The 18,308-nt window shown below is 38.9% G+C and overlaps 1 protein-coding gene across 5 annotated transcripts in view; it reads left to right on the top strand.

Moving 5' to 3' along the window:
* The window catches only part of LOC123549133 (phenylalanine--tRNA ligase, mitochondrial-like), a 176,052-nt gene that overhangs the window by 41,446 nt on the left and 116,298 nt on the right, over positions 1-18,308 (top strand). For all 5 annotated transcript variants that reach the window (XR_008371509.1, XM_045336976.2, XM_053546631.1 and 2 more), the window contains exon 3: positions 12,581-12,740. Coding sequence is in view for 4 of the 5 variants with exons in the window: in XM_045336976.2 (XP_045192911.2) it covers positions 12,581-12,740 (160 nt within the window). In the remaining variant the exon portion in view is untranslated. The remainder of the gene's footprint in view (positions 1-12,580; positions 12,741-18,308) is intronic.

The raw sequence follows: 18,308 nt of genomic DNA, 5'->3' as shown, positions 1-18,308 counted from the left end.
GGCAATGTTGTGTGACATCATCCGGCCCACTTTTGTCTTATTATGTCTCCCCAAGGAGACATATTGTTTTTGCCCTGTCCGTCCGTCCGTCCGTACGTCACACTTCATTTCCGAGCAATAACTGGAGAACAATTTGACTTAGAACCTTCAAACTTCATAGGGTTGTAGGGCTGCTGGAGTAGACGACCCCTATTGTTTTTGGGGTCACTCCGTCAAAGGTCAAGGTCACAGGGGCCTGAACATTGAAAACCATTTCCGATTAATAACTAGAGAACCACTTGACCCAGAATATTGAAACTTCATAGGATGATTGGTCATGAAGAGTAGATGACCCCTATTGATTTTGGGGTCACTCCGTCAAAGGTCAAGGTCACAGGGGCCTGAACACTGAAAACCATTTTCCGATCAATAACTAGAGAACCACTTGACCCAGAATGTTGAAACTTGATAGGATGATTGATCATGAAGAGTAGATGACCCCTATTGATTTTGGAGTCACTCAGTCAAAGGTCAAGGTCACAGGGGCCTGAACACTGAAAACCATTTCCAATCAATAATCAGAGAACCACTTGACCCAGAATGTTGAAACTTCATAGGATGATTGGTCATAAAGAGTAGATGACCCCTATTGATTTTGGGGTCACTCCTTCAAAGGTCAAGGTCACAGGGGCCTGAACATTGAAAACCATTTCCAGTCAGTAACTTGAGAACCACTTAACCCAGAATGTTGAAACTTAATAGGATGATTGGTCATAAAGAGTAGATGACCCCTAACTATTTTGGGGTCACTCTTTGAAAGGTCAAGGTCACAGGGACCCGAACATTGTAAACCATTTCCGGTCAGTAACTTGAGAACCACTTAACCCAGAATGATGAAACTTCATAGGATGATTGGTCATGCAGAGTAGATGACCCCTAACGATTTTGGGGTCACTCTGTTAAAGGTCAAGGCCACAGGGGCCTGAACATGGAAAACCATTTCCAATCAATAACTTGAAAACCTCTCGACCCAGAATGTTGAAACTTCATAGGATGATTGTTCATGCAGAATAAATGACCCCTATTGTTTTTGGGGTCACTCCATTAAAGGTCAAGGTCACAGGGGGCCTGAACATTGATAACCAGTTCCGATCAATAACTTGAGAACCACTTGACCCAGCATGTTGAAACTTCATAGGATGATTGAACATGCAGAGTAGATGACCCCTATTGATTTTTGGGTCAGTCTATTAAAGGTCAAGGTCACAGTGGCCTGTTCATGTAAAATCATTTTTTGGAAATAACTTGAGAACCACTTGACCTACAATGTTGAAACTTGATAGGAAGATTGGACATGCAGAGTAGATGACCCTTATTTATTTTGAGGTCACTTGATCAAAGGTCAAGGTCACAGGAGCCTGAACAGTGACTTGAGAACCACTAGGCCAAGAGTGTTGAAATTTAGCGGGTGACTGGACATGCCAAGTAGATGATCCCTATTGCAGCCAACCATCAGTGTCTCTTTGACTTTCGCTCCTGACCCCTATTGACTTCTTGCCTATAGGACTTTGCATTGGGGGAGACATGCGCTTTTTTACAAAAGCATTTTCTAGTTTCCTATACTGCATTCGCTGCAACATTATTTGCCATTTTTTCTCAGTCTACATGTTCTTAAATCAGGTGTATATTTATGTAAAATGTGTTATGCCAAAAAAGTCAAATTATCAATGTAGCATATTGTCTGAACAGAGGTCTGCAATACAATTTTTTGTTATGAATCAAGAAGAGACAAGAGACAAATGCTTTACTGCATAAGGGTTTAGTAGGGATTAAATCTAAAGAAAACAAAATTTTATCAGTGATAGTGACTAGGTGAGTATCATTGACGGCTAATAGTTCAGACCTCAGAAAACAACGATGTTCAGCAATATATTGAAAATTAAAGCCCAATCTGACTGAAGTACATCTCCTATTACGCTACGCATAGGATCTGAGAACGACCTATTCATAGCCTCGTTCTGACGACCCTTTCGCTAGCCAATCAGAGCCTAACTTACAACATCTTGCAAATCTACCTGTAGCCTTGACTTTTGATATTTACAATTCTTATGTCGTAATATATCAGATAGCCGGCTAGCTCAGTTGGTAGGCCACTTGCTTTGTAAGCGAGGGGTCCCGGGTTCGAGCCCTAGAATGTCTGCGCATTTTTCTTACTCTTTGACATTCGAACAAGTCGTCTGATTGGATAAAATAAAAATAGCAATACTGGAAATCCAAAATATACAGAAGACGAATGTGAATGGGTCGTTCTCAGATCTTCGTTTAGAAGATCAAGTACTTAGTCAGATTGATTAAAGCCATCCTTGATATGGATCGATGTATCACTGTTCAGGGTCCCATTCCATCTATACCACAGAAATATTATATGAACACTTTGTTTGTAGGAAGGTGTAGAAAATGCATTTAAAAGCTTGATTAACTGGTAATCACGAGTTGTACTGGTTATCTAAAGCTTACACCTCTTATATTAGAAAGCGAAACAATTTTATGTAATACAGGCAACACTATTAACAAACATATTTCTATCTTAGGTCAAACAATAGGGAAAAGATTTGTCATTATAGAGGAAAACATAATATTAAAGTTACAAAGTTAGTGTCAGTAGTCTGGTTGGTGGTGGGGTGGTAAGGGAGAACGAAAATATTAAACAATTAAAACGATACAAATCCAAATAAACAAAATATTCCAATTCTTTGTTTCCGACATAGTTTTGTTTGACAAGAGAGCGTCATTCTTACATTGGACTGCTTAATTGGTAGTGACATAGCCTTACATATGGTAAATAAATAATATTTGTGGTCTTAAAACTAGTATAAGTACTCACATTCAATATGACCTTATCTAATATATTTTAATTTCAGCAAAAATGTCCAGAAATAGATATTAGAGCACATGTTTTTGGTAGAAATGATGGATTCTGCTCCTAATTAATACCCCCATCACACTCAGCCACGTTTCAACTATGTCCTAAAAACTGCCAGGACGCATTAAGAACTTGTACAATGTAGAAGGAACACAGTAGACAACGATAAGAACGTGATATGGTCTCCATGGGCGTGGAGAACGCGGTCGAACTTTGACATGTTCAGAACAAATGTAATGAGGATGTGGTCGAATCAGGACGCAGTAAGAACTTAATAAGGACGTAGTAACGACGTATCTAAAACATAGTAGGATGTAGTACAAGGGTGGTGCGGATGGTAAAGACTGCATCTCATTGCACTGTCACTGGGTTGTCATTGCGTTCTTGCTACGTGAGTGGAGTTCTCACTATGACCTTTCCACGCTTGTGTGCTATGACCGTGGTAGGTATGTGCCACATTGTAGAATACCGCATTAGGTTATCAATACGTTCTTTCAGTGCTTTACATGTCTATGTCACGTTTGCAGCAGGTTCTCATCCTGTCTACTTCTGATTCTGAGAATTGAGTATGAATACTGGATCCAATTCCCCGTCACTTCATTTTCAACCAGCAACGGGTATGAATGCACTTCATAAGGAATTACCACATAATCACGGACTCATCACTGGCAGCTTGTTGTAGACTTCTGGACCTCCATATACCTTTCACGCTGCCTTTGCTTTTTCCATCACAACCTCTCTATAAGACTGCTCTGATTTCTTCGGCGGCCTTGTTGTATATTGTATTTGATTGTTGTTGAGTGTAGATGTGGACACAATATAACTTGCAGAAGGAATGAAAAAGGGGCGCGTGGCGTAGTATTTATAAGCAGCTGACGAACGCAGTGAGAAGGTGGTAAACGCCTGGTAAGCGAGAGGCGCAATCTGACCGGTCGTACTAAGAACGCAGTAAGAACGCATTGGACGTGAAGATGCGTGTGGTAAGAAAATTAGTGGGAACATGTTAGATGCAGTAAGAACCTGGGAAGGACGTTGTAAGGGCGCAGTATGAACTTGAGAACTGCACATTTTTCGAGTTTGACCCCCGTCCCCACAGCGTTGATCAAAGTTTTCAGGCTGCAGAGTGGCCTTCATGGTCTTTGTCTTAGAGTGATGGGGGCATTAGTGACTGTACATTATATGCTAATGACATTAAACTATAAAACTATTGTTATGGCACAATGTACTACAGTTTGACAAAACATAATATTATGGAAACATGCAAATGTAAATTTGATTACGCTGATCAAACGGCAATGACTTTTTCCCAAGGAAATCATGATTGTCTGACAGGCCAGGGATGTTCACATGGTCTATCGCACTAACATACTTAATAAATTTTATAGTTTTTCTAAATGTCATTAGTTCTCTTAGTGTTAATAGATTTAAATGAACACAGCAACACTAACAAATTCTGAGTCCCGAAAACTAATGAGAAAGTGAAACATGTCATTTATTCACTTGTACACACTACAGTCAAACTTCGTTCGCTTGAACTCAGATAAATCAAACACCATCCTTTACTTGAAGCCATCGTCAAGTCCCGACCAAATTCATTTATAATAATTATATTGTTCGATCACTCAAACTACCGATAACTCGAACACATTTTGTCCGTCCCGACGGGTTCTAGTTATCGAAGTTCGATTGTAATTATAATAATTTACAATTGTTGTAAAGTTTTACATAGAACTGTTGCCATTCTAAACATTTTTGATATGCCAGTTACCATTGTATACTTAATTTTGACTCGCATTAATGGACTCTGACTTTTCTTCTGCTTAATAGCACATTTTATTCAAGGGAGACAACTCTTTTCATTTTTGTTGGAAGTACAGTATTTTTGTTTATATAATATGTTTGACTTTATTCAAACAGGTGATTTTAGCTAATTATAGTGATGACTGTAAGTGTCTATATCAGTTTTATAGATAATATTACGTATTTCTTAAAATATATACATGCATGGTGGCCATCTTGGATTTTTCGGCCATATTGGATTTTTTTTGTAGTGGGTCTCATGCTCGTTTTTTGTATTTTGCCCTAAAGTAGTTATGTACCAAGTTTTATGCTTTTCCCATTTTCTGAAGTATTTTTGCACGATTTTACTGGACTAGTATATCTCCGTAACTAATGAAGTTTCATTTATGTCAACAGATTTATTTAGCAGATCCTTCTTTTGTTAACTTACAATCATTTTTTTTTAATTAATTCCCTTTTACGTTACTATAAATAGCTTGTTTTTAGTAACGTTTTTATTATTGCCCGTAGGGAAAAACCGAGACCACTTTTCTGTGATACAACATGGATGGTACCTCCAATTTTTAGGTGTATTTTGACATATCTGTACCATGTAAGAATTTTTTTTCTTTTTGGTTTAATTTCTTCCCTTAGTCGTTCCTGTCCTTTGGGCTTAGATATTTTTTCTGAGGACCTTCTTGTCCTCAAGTGCAATGATAACAGGTGAGCGATATAGGGCCATCATGGCCCTCTTGTTTTGTGAACACGTTGGAGACCACATTTTGCAATCAATTTTTATCAGACTTGCACACAACTTGTATTGGCATAATATTTCGGTCCCATTCAAAACCTGGCCAGATCCCATAATCGGTTCCAGAGTTATGGCCCCTTAAAGGGCCAAATTTTACTAGTTTTGGCTTGTGAACACGATAGAGACCACATTTTGCAATCAACTTTAATCAAACTTGCACACAACTTGTATTGGTATAATATCTCGGTTCCTTTCAAAACCTGGCCAGATCCCATCATGGGTTCCAGAGTTATGGCCCCTTAAAGGGCCAAAATTTGCTACTTTAGGCTTGTGAACACGATAGAGACCAGATTTTGCAATCAACTTTATCAAAACTTGCACACAACTTGTATTGGCATAATATCTCGGTTCCTTTCAAGAACTGGCCAGATCCCATCGTGGGTTCCAGAGTTATGGCCCCTTTGCTATTTTTGACCCTACTTTCTTGGGTTTTTTTAAGATACAGCTTTGAAATTTGGTTGACATGTACAGTTTTGCATGCCGATCTTAAAACTGACTTTCAGTGATGATGAATGTGACCTACTGACCTACTTTCTTGATTTTTAAGATACAGCCTTGAAATTTGGATGACATGAACAGTTTTGCACACCAGTCTTAAAACTTACTTTTAGTGACCATCAATTGACCTACTGACCTACTTCCTTGTGTTTTAAGATACAACCTTGAAAATTGGATGACATGTATGGTTTTGCACGCCTATCTTTTAACTGAATTTCAGTGGCCATCAATATGACCTACTGACCTACTTTCTTGTTTTTCTAAAGCAAAAAAATTTGGACCACCTGTAATATTTTTTTATATGCCCGTTTGAAGAATGGGACGGACGTATTATGGGAAAGCCCCTGGCGGACGGGCGGGCGGATGGGCGGGCGGGCGGTCCGCGTCCACAGACTTTGTCCGGAGCATATCTTCTTCATGCATGGAGGGATTTTGATGAAACTTGGCACAGTTGTTTACCATCATGAGACAGAGTGTCATGCGCAAGAACCAGGTCCCTAGGTCTAAGGTCAAGGTCACACTTAGAGGTCAAAGGTGAAATTCAAGAATGACTTTGTCCGGAGCATATCTTCTTCATGCATGGAGGGATTTTGATGTAACTTGGCACAATTGTTCACCATCATGAGACGGAGTGTCATGCCTAAGAACCAGGTCCCTAGGTCTAAGGTCAAGGTCACACTTAGAGATCAAAGATTAAATTCAAGAATGACTTTGTCCAGAGCATATCTTCTTCATGCATGGAGGGATTTTGATGTAACTTGGCTCAGTTGTTCACCATCATGAGACGGAGTGTCATGCGCAAAAACCAGGTCCCTAGGTCTAAGGTCAAGGTCACACTTAGAGGTCAAAGGATACAAGAATGAAAACTTTGTCCGGAGCATTTCTTCTTCATGCATGGAGGGATTTTGATATAACTTGGCACAAATGTTCACCACCACGAGACGGAGTGTCTTGCGCAAGAACCAGGTCCCTAGGTCTAAGGTCAAGGTGACATTTAGAGGCCAAAGGTCAGATACAAGAATGACTTTGTCCGAAGCATTTCTTCTTCGTGCATGGAGGGATTTTGATGTAACTTAGCACAATTGTACACCATCATGAGACGAAGTGTCATGTGCAGGTCCCTTCTTTAGAATTACTTCCCTTTGTTGTTACTGTAAATAGCTTTTATTGTAACTTTTTCATTACTAGTCGTAGGGAAAAATCAAGACCACTTTTCTGTAGTAGCATGTTACATCTAATTCTGAGGTGTAAGGATTTTTGTGTGGACTTACAATTTTTTTGGTTGATTTTTATGCCCCCGAAGGGAGGCATATAGTTTTTGAACCGTCTGTCCGTCTGTCGGTCTGTCCGCAATTTTCGTGTCTGGTCCATATCTTTGTCATCCATGGATGGATTTTCAAATAACTTGGCCTGAATGTGTACCACAGTAAGACGACGTGTCGCGCGCAAGACCCAGGTCCATAGCTCAAAGGTCAAGGTCACACTTAGACGTTAAAGGTCATATTTCATGATAGTGCATTGATGGGCGTGTCCGGTCCATATCTTTGTCATTCATGCATGGATTTTAAAATTATTGGGCATGAATGTGTACCACAGTAAGACGATGTGCCGCGCGCAAGACCCAGGTCCGTAGCTCAAAAGTCCTAAACTCTAACATCGGCCATAACTATTCATTCAAAGTGCCATCGGGGGCATGTGTCATCCTATGGAGACAGCTCTTGTTTTTTTTGTTTTTTTAAAGATTAACTTCCTTTAGTTGTTACTATAAATAACTTATATTGTAACTTTTTTCTAATTGACCGTAGGGAAAAACCAAGACCACTTTTCTGTGGTACAACATAGATGTTACTTTCAAATTTTAGGTGTATTTTAAAGGTCATATTTCATGATAGTGCATTGATGGGCATGTCCGGTCCATATCTTTGTCATTCATGCATGGATTTTTAGCCCACCATCATCAGATGGTGGGCTATTAAAATCACTCTGCGTCCGTGGTCCGTCCGTCCGTCATTCCGTCCGTCCGTCCGTCCGTCCGTCCGTCCGTCTGTCCGTTAACAATTTCTCGTTATCGCATCTCCTCAGAAACTACTGGGGGGATTTTGACCAAACTTTGTCAGAATGATGTATTGGTACCCTAGTTGTGTCCCCCTGAAAATCAGACTGGTTCAACAATTCATGAGTGAGTTATGGCCCTTTGTTTATTTCTATAATTTACATAGATTTATATAGGAAAAAACTTTGAAAACCTCCTTGTCCAAAACCACAGAGCCTAGGGCTTTGATATTTGGTATGAAGCATTATCTAGTGGTCCTCTACCAAGATGATTCAAATTATTTCTCTGGGGTCAAATATGGCCCCGCCCTGGGGGTCACATGGTTTATATAGACTTGTATAGGGAAAAACTTTGAAAAACCTCTTGTCCAAAACTACAGGGCCTAGGGCTTTGATATTTTGTATGTGACATCATCTAGTGGTCTTCAACTAAGATTATTCAAATTATACCCCTAGGGTCAAATATGGCCCCACCCTGGGGGTCATATGGTTTACATAGACTTATATAGGGAAAAACTTTGAAAATCTTCTTGTCAAACCACAAAGCCTAGGGCTTTGATACTTGTAATGTAGCATCATCTAGTGGTTCTCTACCAAGTTTGTTCGAATTATCCCCCTAGGGTCAAATATGGCCCCGCCCCGGGGGTCACATGGTTCATATAGACTTATATAGGGAAAAGCTTTTAAAATCTTCTTGTCAATAACTACAACATTCAAATTTGGACATGTATATTTTTGAGTGGCAAGATGAACCTTGACATGAGTTGACCTTGATTTTGACCTAGTGACCTACTTTCACATTTCTGTAGCTACAGCCTTCAAATTTGGACCACATGCATAGTTTTGTGCACTTGAAAAAACTTTGACCTTGATTTTGACCTAGTGACCTACTTCCACATTTTTGAAGGTACAGGTATCAAATTTGGACCATATGCATAGTTCCGTGTTTCAAAATGAAATTTGACATTGATTTTGACCTAGTGACCTACTTTCACATTTTTGAAGGTACAGTCTTCAAATTTGGACCACATGCATAGTTTTGTGTTCCGAAATGAAATTTGACCTTGATTTTGACCCAGTGACCTACTTTCTCATTTCTCAAGCTACAGCCTTCAAATTTGGACCACATACATGGTTTTATGTACCGAAACAAACTTTGACCTTTACATTGACCTAGTGACCTATTTTCACATTTTTGAAGGTACAAGCTTCAAATTTGGACCACATGCATAGTTCCGTATTCTGAAATAAAATTTGACCTTGATTTTGACCTAGTGACCTACTTTCACATTTCTCAAGCTACAGCCTTCAAATTCGGACCACATGCATAGTTTTGTGTACCGAAATGAACTTTGACCTTAAGATTGACCTAGTGACCTACTTTCACATTTCTGTAGCTACAGGCTTCAAATTTAGACCACATGCATAGGATTGTGTACCGAAACAAACTTTGACCTTGACATTGACCTAGTGACCTACTTTCACATTTTTGAAGGTACAGGCTTCAGATTTGGACCACATGCATAGATTTGTGTTCTGAAGTGAAATTTGACCCTTGATTTTGACCTAGTGACCTACTTACACATTTCTCAAGCTAAGCCTTCAAATTTGGACCACTTGCATAGTTTTGTGTACCAAATTAAACTTTGACCTTAAGATTGATCTAGTGACCTACTTTCACATTTCTCAAGCTACAGCTTTCAAATTTGGACCACATGCACAGTGTTGTGTACGGAAATGAAATTTGACCTTGAGCTAGTCAGTAAGTCTTGAAATTTGGAACACTCCAAAATGGCACATTGGTGGGCGCCAAGATCACTCTGTGATCTCTTGTTTATTTTTATAATGTACACAGATTTATATAGGGAAAAACTTTGAAAATCTTCTTGTTCAAAACCACAGGGCCTAAGCTTTGATATTTGGTATGAAGCATCATCTAGTGGTCCTCTACCTAGATTGTTCAAATTATTTCCCTGGGGTCAAATATGGCACCACCCTGAGGGTCACACGGTTTACATAGACCTATATAGGGAAAAACTTTATAAATCTTCTTGTCCAAACTACAAAGTCTAGAGCTTTGATATTTGTAATGTAGCATCATCTAGTGGTTTTCTACCGAGTTATCCCCCTAGGGTCAAATATGGCCCCGCCCCAGGGGTCACATTGTTTATATAGACTTATATAGGGAAAAACTTTGAAAAACCTCTTGTCCAAAACCACAGGGCCTAGGGCGTTGATATTTTGTATGTGACATCATCTAGTGGTCCTTCACTAAAATTATTGAAATTATCCCCCTAGGGTCAAATATGGCCCCGCCCTGGGGGTCACATGGTTTACATAGACTCAGGGCCCACGCTGTCGTTCGCCACTCGAGCCATTTGGCGAATCTGCGATGAAAGAGGCGAAAGAAAAATCGCGAGTGGCGAAAATGTTTGTAATTTGGACCGCCATTTTGTTTCAGACGTTCTAAATCGTAACCTCCGAGAAATTATATAAAAAACAGTTGACTGGTTCCGATAATTTTACCTTATAAAATTAACTTATTGGAAAAATATTTCAGACAGGTTGCTTCAAACATCCAACAACATTTTAAAATACAAAACTTGCTTTAGAGGTATACCCACTTTCATTCAAAAGTCCCCCTATATAGCTAGAATATCACCATTTGCTTATGGGAAGTAACAAAAATTTTCAACGCGCCGCGGGAAGGGAAACCTCTCCAGCACCCTCCCTACCGTTCCCAAGAAAAAAGGTGGCTCCAACCTTTTTCAGCCCAGTGTGGGCCCTGAGACTTATATAGGGAATAACTTTGAAAATCTTCTTGTTCAAACCACAAAGCCTAGGGCTTTGATATTTGTAATGTTGTATCATCAAGTAGTTCTCTACCAATTATTCCCCTAGGGTCAAATATGGCCCCGCCTGTGGGGTCACATGGTTCATATAGACTTATATAGGGAAAAACTTCTTTTTGTCGATAACCTACAACATTCAGATTTGGACCACATGTATAGTTTTGAGAAGCAAGATGAACCTTGATATGAGTTGACCTTGATCTTGACCTAGTGACCTACTTCCACATTTCTGTAGCTACAGCCTTCAGATTTGGACTGCATGCATAGGTTTGTGTCCTGAAACAAACTTTGACCTTGACATTGACCTAGTGACCTACTTCCACATTTTTGAAGGTACAGGCTTCAAATTTGGACCACATGCGTAGTTTTGTGTTTCGAAATTTGACCTTGATTTTGACCTAGTGACCTACTTTCACATTTTTCAAGCTACAGCCTTCAAATTTGGACCGCATGCATAGTTTTGTGTACCGAAATGAACTTTGATCTTGAGATTGACCTAGTGACCTACTTTCACATTTTTGAAGCTACAGGCTTCAAATTTGGACCACGTGCATATTTTTGTGTTCTGAATTGAAATTTGACATTGATTTTTACCTAGTACCTACTTTCACATTTCTCAAGCTACAGCCTCCAAATTTGAAGCACATGCATAGTTTTGTGTACCAAAATGAACTTTGACTTTGAAATTGATCTAGTGACCTACTTTAACATTTCTCAAGCTACAGCTTTCAAATTTGAAACACATGCATGGACCACATGCACAGTGTTATGTACCGAAATGAAATTTGACCCTGATTTTGACCTTGAGCTAGTCTTGAAATTTGGAACATTCAAAAATGGCTCAATGGTGGGCGCCAAGATCACTCTGTGATCTCTTGTAAAATAACTACGCATGAATGTGTGGCACAGTAAGACGATGTGACGCGCACAAGACCCAGGTCCGTAGGTCAAAGGTCCTAAACTCTAACATCGGCCATAACTATTCATTCAAAGTGCCATCGGGGGCATGTGTCATCCTATGGAGACAGCTCTTGTTTTTTTTGTTTTTTTAAAGATTAACTTCCTTTAGTTGTTACTATAAATAACTTATATTGTAACTTTTTTCTAATTGACCGTAGGGAAAGACCAAGACCACTTTTCTGTGGTACAACATAGATGTTACTTTCAAATTCTAGGTGTATTTTAAGGTATCTCTACCTGGTAAGAAGTTTTTATGTGGATTTAGAAAAACAAAAGAATTACAATAATTACTAGATCTACCACAAAATTAAAATTCCATTTGCAAATACAGGTGCTAGTGTAAAGAAATTTGCTGTGACGGGCGTATATTGTGACATTCTGGCACTCTTGTTACAGATTTCAAAAGTAATCTTGCATAATCTTTACCTTGACCCGCTCTCCTAATTACTCCTTAAGCTAAGAAATTTGTCCAGGCAAGCAACTCTACTCAGATCAGTGATATAGGGCTATCATGGCCCTCTTGTTTAAGATACAGCCTTGAAATTTGGATGACATGTACAATTTTGCACACCGATCTTAAAACTGACTTGCAGTGACCTACTGACCTACTGTCTTAATATTTTAGCGTCAGTTTGAAACATGTAGCTCATATTACTCAGGTGAGCGATCCAGGGTCATAATGACCCTCTTGTTCAAAGTTGAAATGATAGCAAATTTTTGTTTCAGTTGTTCTCAAATGTAGATGAGATTGACTCTCTGCATCTGTTTGAAAATGGGTTGAAGACAGATTTGAAGCAGGGAGAACATACATTAGAGGCAGCACTTGTTGTAAGCAACCAGTTGAAATCTACGCTACAAAATCTTGCTAAATCACTGTTTGGGAAAGGTAAGCAATTTAACATGTCTTTTTAGCTCACCTGAGCCGAAGGGTCATGTATGGTTAAAAACTAGGTCACCAGGTCAAACAAAAGGAAAAGCTTGTGAACACTCTAGAGGCCACAGTTGGTGAGCGCTTTTAGGATCGATGAATGTCCGTTGTCCGTCTGTCCATCCGTTTGTCGTCTGTTCACATTTAGTTTGTTTACACTCTGGCATCCATAATTTTGAAGCAATCTCAATCAAACTTGGTCAAAATGTTTTTGGGCACAAGACCTGGGATGAGTTGGATTATGGACTAAATCGGATCAGTATGTCCAGAGTTATGTGCCCTTGATTGACAAAATTTTGGGTCAAAAACTAGGTCACTAGGCCATATCAAAGGAAAATCTTGTTAACACTCTAGAGACCACAATTAAAGTTTGAAACTCATGAGAATTGGTCAGAATATTTGTCTTGATGACCTCTAGGACAAATTCGAATCTGGGTCATGTGGGGTCAAAAACTAGGTCACCTGGTCAAATCGAAGGTAAATCTTGTGAACACTCTCGAGGCCACAGTTGTGACTTAATCTTTATGAAACTTGGTCAGAATGTTTGTTTTGATGACCTCTTGGTCAGGTTTGAAACTGGATCATGTGGGTTCAAAAACTAGGCCACTAGGCCAGATCAAAGGAAAATCTTGTAAGCACTCTAGAGACCACAATTTAAGTTTGAAACATGAGAATTGGTTAGAATGTTTATCTTAAGAAGTTCGAATCTGGGTCATGTATGGTTAAAAACTAGGTCACTCAGTCAAACAAAAGAAAAAGCTTTGTGAACACTCTAGAGGCCATAGTTGTGACTCAGTCTTTATGAAACTTAGTCAGAATGTTTGTCTTGATGATCTCCAGGTCAATTTTAAAACTGGGTCATGTAGGGGCAAAAACTAGGTCACTAGGCCAGATCTAAGGAAAAAAAATTAACATTCTAGAGTCCAAAGTTTAAGTTTGAGAATTGGTCAGAATTATTGTCTTGATGACCTCTAGGTCAACTTTGAATGTGGGTCATGTAGGGTTAAAAACTAGGTCATCTGGTCAAACCAAAGGAAAAGCTTGATACCACCTCAGAGGCCACATTTTTTACCCTATCTTCATGAAACTTGGTCAAAATGATGATTTTGATAATCTTTAGCTGAAGTTAGAATCTGGATCATATTGGGTCAAAAACTAGGTCACATGTTTGAATCAGAGAAAAACCTTATACATGCAATAGGGGCTGCATTTTTCATTTGATGTTTATGAAACTTGGTCAGAATGTTTGTCTGCATGAAATCTCGGATTAATTTTCATCTGGGTCATGTGGGGTCAAAAACTAGATAACCAGGTCAAATCAAAGAGTAAGCTTGTTTACACCCTAGGGGGCACATATTTGATTCTATCTTCATAAAACTTGGTCAGAATATTTGTTATCATGAAGTCTTGGATGATTTCATATCTGGGTCACGTGGGGTCAAAAACTAGGTCACAAATTCAAATCAAAAGGAAAAGTTTGTATACACTCTAGAGGCCACTTTTTTGCTCCAATTTTCCCGAAACTTTGTCAGAATGTTTGTTTTCATGAATTTTTGGACAAGTTCAAATCTGGGTCATGTGGGGTAAGAAGCTAGGTCACTAGGTCACATCAAAGGAATTGCTTGTGTACACTCATGTTTTTTCGGTCCAATCTTAATGAAAATTGGTCAGAATTATATTTTTCTCCATGAAATTACAACGAAAAACGTGTTCACACTGTTACGGTGTGTTACTCAGGTGAGCGACCAAGGGCCATCTTGGCCCGCTTGTTCCTTATAGTTAGAGTCTGCGGCAAATTTCCTCATTCAACCTGTTTTTCATCACGTAGCTGTTTTTGACCACCTTTTACGAATGTTAGTTTGTTTGCAACATAGTGCACATTACGAATGCAGGTAAATGACATTAAACTGTCAATGGTGCTTACACTTTGAAATACACATTTAGAATGACCTTCCCTACATCATAAAGACAAAAGGACTTCTCACATGACGCAACTCGTAATATACTTCTTTGTTTGTAATCACTACTCAATTAAAATGAACGACCAGCGGCACCTTTAATCTGTTGCCAAACACGTGCGAGTCATCAACATTCTGTATATAACCCTAAATTAGCTTTTGTTTATACCACCTAGTGTAAGCGTGAAACATTATTGGAAATTTACTGCTGTCATTAGACAATATGTCCCGCCTTGCAATCACCTGTCAATAGTGGGTTAAACTACGCCTTCCATACCTTACTGCTTACGTCATGCATATCATTATTTAGTGCATTGGAGATTCACTTGTGTGCTTTCAGTGATCGCTAGTGTTTATTTAGAATACACAAGTTAATTGTGGACACAGTTTTATTGTAGGAAATGAATGATAAGAGAAAAGATTATCAAAGGAAAATGCCCCGGGTCCCGAGTAATGCACAGGCAAGTATCATACTGGGTCCTTTGAGTGTCTGCCCCATGTGGTTCTGGGACGATCTATGTATGAAAAGAATTGGAACCACTGCCTTACCCTTGCATGATCGTAAGAGGCGACTACTAGGGTCTTAACACTTGGTTTTGCTGTAACTCAATGATTCCAGCAGTGATTCCATACCTCATGTTTTTATTTCGATGTAAATGAGATGTGAAACCAAAATTGGTAGTCCTGTTTGGCACCATATAACCTATACTGTGTTGGTGCACCGTAAAACCCAAATAAATAAATAAATTTGAGCGTCTTTTGAAAATCTCCAGTGTCCGGACCTGGAGTCCCAGGTCAAATGGAACCCCCGATATTTTGTGTCCGGAGCATAACTTAATACTTATTCAAGGTATTGACTTTAAAATTGCCATACAAATAGGTGGTGATGAGATGATATGCAAAGCACATGGACCAGGTTGGTAGGTCAAAGATCAAGGTCACAGATGAAGCTCAAAGGTCAAATTTGTCCTTCATATTTCGTGTCGGAGCATAAATTAATAAACAGTCAAGGTATTGACTTCAGTCTTGCCATATAGATAGGTGGCGTTAAGATGATCTGCACTGCACATGAACCTGGTCTGTAGGTCAAAGGTCAAGGTCACAGTTGAGTTCAAATCTGTCTTTTATGTTTTGTGTCCAGAGCACAACTTCAAAACTATTCAAGGTATTGACTTTAAACTTTGAATACAGTTAGGTGGTGATCAGAGGTGATTTGAGGAATGCAGCAATCCACATGACTCCCCCCAGGAATATAAACTAGCTATTTTTGTGCCCCCAGTGGTGGGAGCATATAGATTTGGTCTTGTCTGTCCGTCCATCCGAAGTTCGTGACGCGCCTAGCCCAGAAAGTATTTGATATAAACTGATGAAACCTTACATGAGTCTTTATCATGGTATGAACATGCGCACCTCCTATTTTTCGTCTGGCTCCACCTCCTATTTCCAGATTTATGGCCCCTGAAATAGTCAAAAATGCACATTTTCACCTTGTGACATGCCTAGCTCAAAAAGTATTTGATATAGGTTCATGAAACCTTGCATGAGTCTTAATCATGATATGAACTTGCCAACCTCTTATTTTTCATCTGACTCTGCCCCCTGTTTCCAGAGTTTTGGCCCCTGAAATAGTAAAAAATACACATTTTCACCTTGTGACGTGCCTAGCTCAAAAAGTATTTAATATAAATTGATTAAACATTGCATGAGTCTTAATCATGATATGAACTTGCCCATGTCCTATTTTTCATCTGGCTCTGCCCCCTATTTCCAGAGTTTTGGCCCCTGAAATAGTCAAAAATGCACATTTTCACTTTGTGACACGCCTAACTCAAAAAGTGTTTCATATAAATTGATTAAACCTTGCATGAGTCTTTATCATGATATGAACTTGCGCACCCCCTAATTTTTGACTGCCTCCGCCTCCTATTTCAAGAGTTATTGCCCCTGAAATAGTCAAAAATGCACATTTTCACCTTATGACGCACCTAGCTAAAAAAGTATATGATATAAATAGATGAAAACTTGCATGAGTCTTTATCATGATATAAACTTGCACACCTCTTATTTTTTGGCTGGTTCCGCCCTTATTTTTAAAGTTATGGCCCCTGAAATAGTCAAGATGCACATTTTCACCTAATAATGTGCCAAGCTCTTCTTCTTGTGAATCTTAGCACTTATTACAGAGTCATGGCCTTTGAAATAGCCAAAATAGTGGATTTTTTGTTTGTGATGCTCATAGCTCAAAAAGTATATGGCCTAGAATAATGAATCCTTTTCATAAAATGTTTGTTGAGGCTATACCCCCTTTAGACTGCAAACATTTGAATTATTGCCCCTTATTTGTGACAAATGTACCAGTTGATAGTATTTTGATGAAAGAAATATAAAACAAAAATCACAAATATTATGATACTAATTAAAGATCGAGTATTATCTTTAACCGAAATCAAACTGTGAACAACAGAATTAACACAAGGCGACACGCTAATTGCTGATAATTACTGGCCATTTGATCGTAACAAAAAGACAATCACACCTTTTGTTATCAGTTTGAATTGAGAAGCTCATGTCATTTTGAAAGATACCATTCAAAATATTTAATTTAAAAAAAAGAAACAACAAACATAACAAGTTTTATTTTCGAGCAATCAAGAATCGATAGTACTGTGAGACCGATGCTGCTCTCCGCCGCGGAGGTAAAATTTATTACCTATGTCGATGTAAACTCTACTTTTGTTTTCCATCCATCTCAAAATTGACCAAAAATGTTTTTTTCCCAGGATTTGGGCTAAAATTGGGGGTGCGCATTATACACGAGTATGCATTATACATAGGTATCTACGGTATGTGGATTATGAACTTACATGATCTGATGCTTGTCGGTTAAAGGTCAAGGTCACTGTTTAAGGTCAAGTAAAAATTTGTTTCCGCTCCATAACTTTTATATGCATTGAAGGATTTTTAGCTTGACTATACAAAGTATGGAGAGTTGTCCTGCTCAACCCGCATCGGCGTCCTTCCACATCTGCACCTTGGTTGAAGTATTGATGCACTTTCTTAAATCTCTGTAATTACTTGATGGATGTGATTCAAACGTGAAATAGTTATTCCTCATCATTATCCACATCATGTGGCACAAGGGTCATAACTCTTTCACCAATATTTCATGAATTATCCCCCTTTTGTGATCGCCCTTTGTCCGTCTGTCCGTCCGTCCACAATTTCCTTGTGAAAAAGATAGAGACCAAATTTTGTATTTGATTTTAATCAAACTTGCACATAACTTGTATTGGCATAATATTTCAGTTCCTTTCGAAAACTGGCCAGATCCCATCATGGGTTCCAGAGTCATCGCCCCTTAAAGGGCCAAAATTTGCCATTTTTGGCTTGTGAACATGATAGAGACCACATTTTGCAATCAACTTTAATCAAACTTGCACACAACTAGAACTGGCATAATATCTCTGTTCCTTTGGAAAACTGGCCAGATTCCATCATGGGTTCCAGAGTTAGGGCCCCTTAAAGACCAAATTTTGCTATTTTGGCTTTTGCAGCCATATAGAGACTT

Source organism: Mercenaria mercenaria, chromosome 6 (assembly GCF_021730395.1).
Source record: "Mercenaria mercenaria strain notata chromosome 6, MADL_Memer_1, whole genome shotgun sequence".
Classification (NCBI taxonomy): domain Eukaryota; kingdom Metazoa; phylum Mollusca; class Bivalvia; order Venerida; family Veneridae; genus Mercenaria; species Mercenaria mercenaria.
The sequence above is the reverse complement of the archived record's forward strand: the minus strand, read 5'-3'. Positions and strand labels throughout refer to the sequence as shown.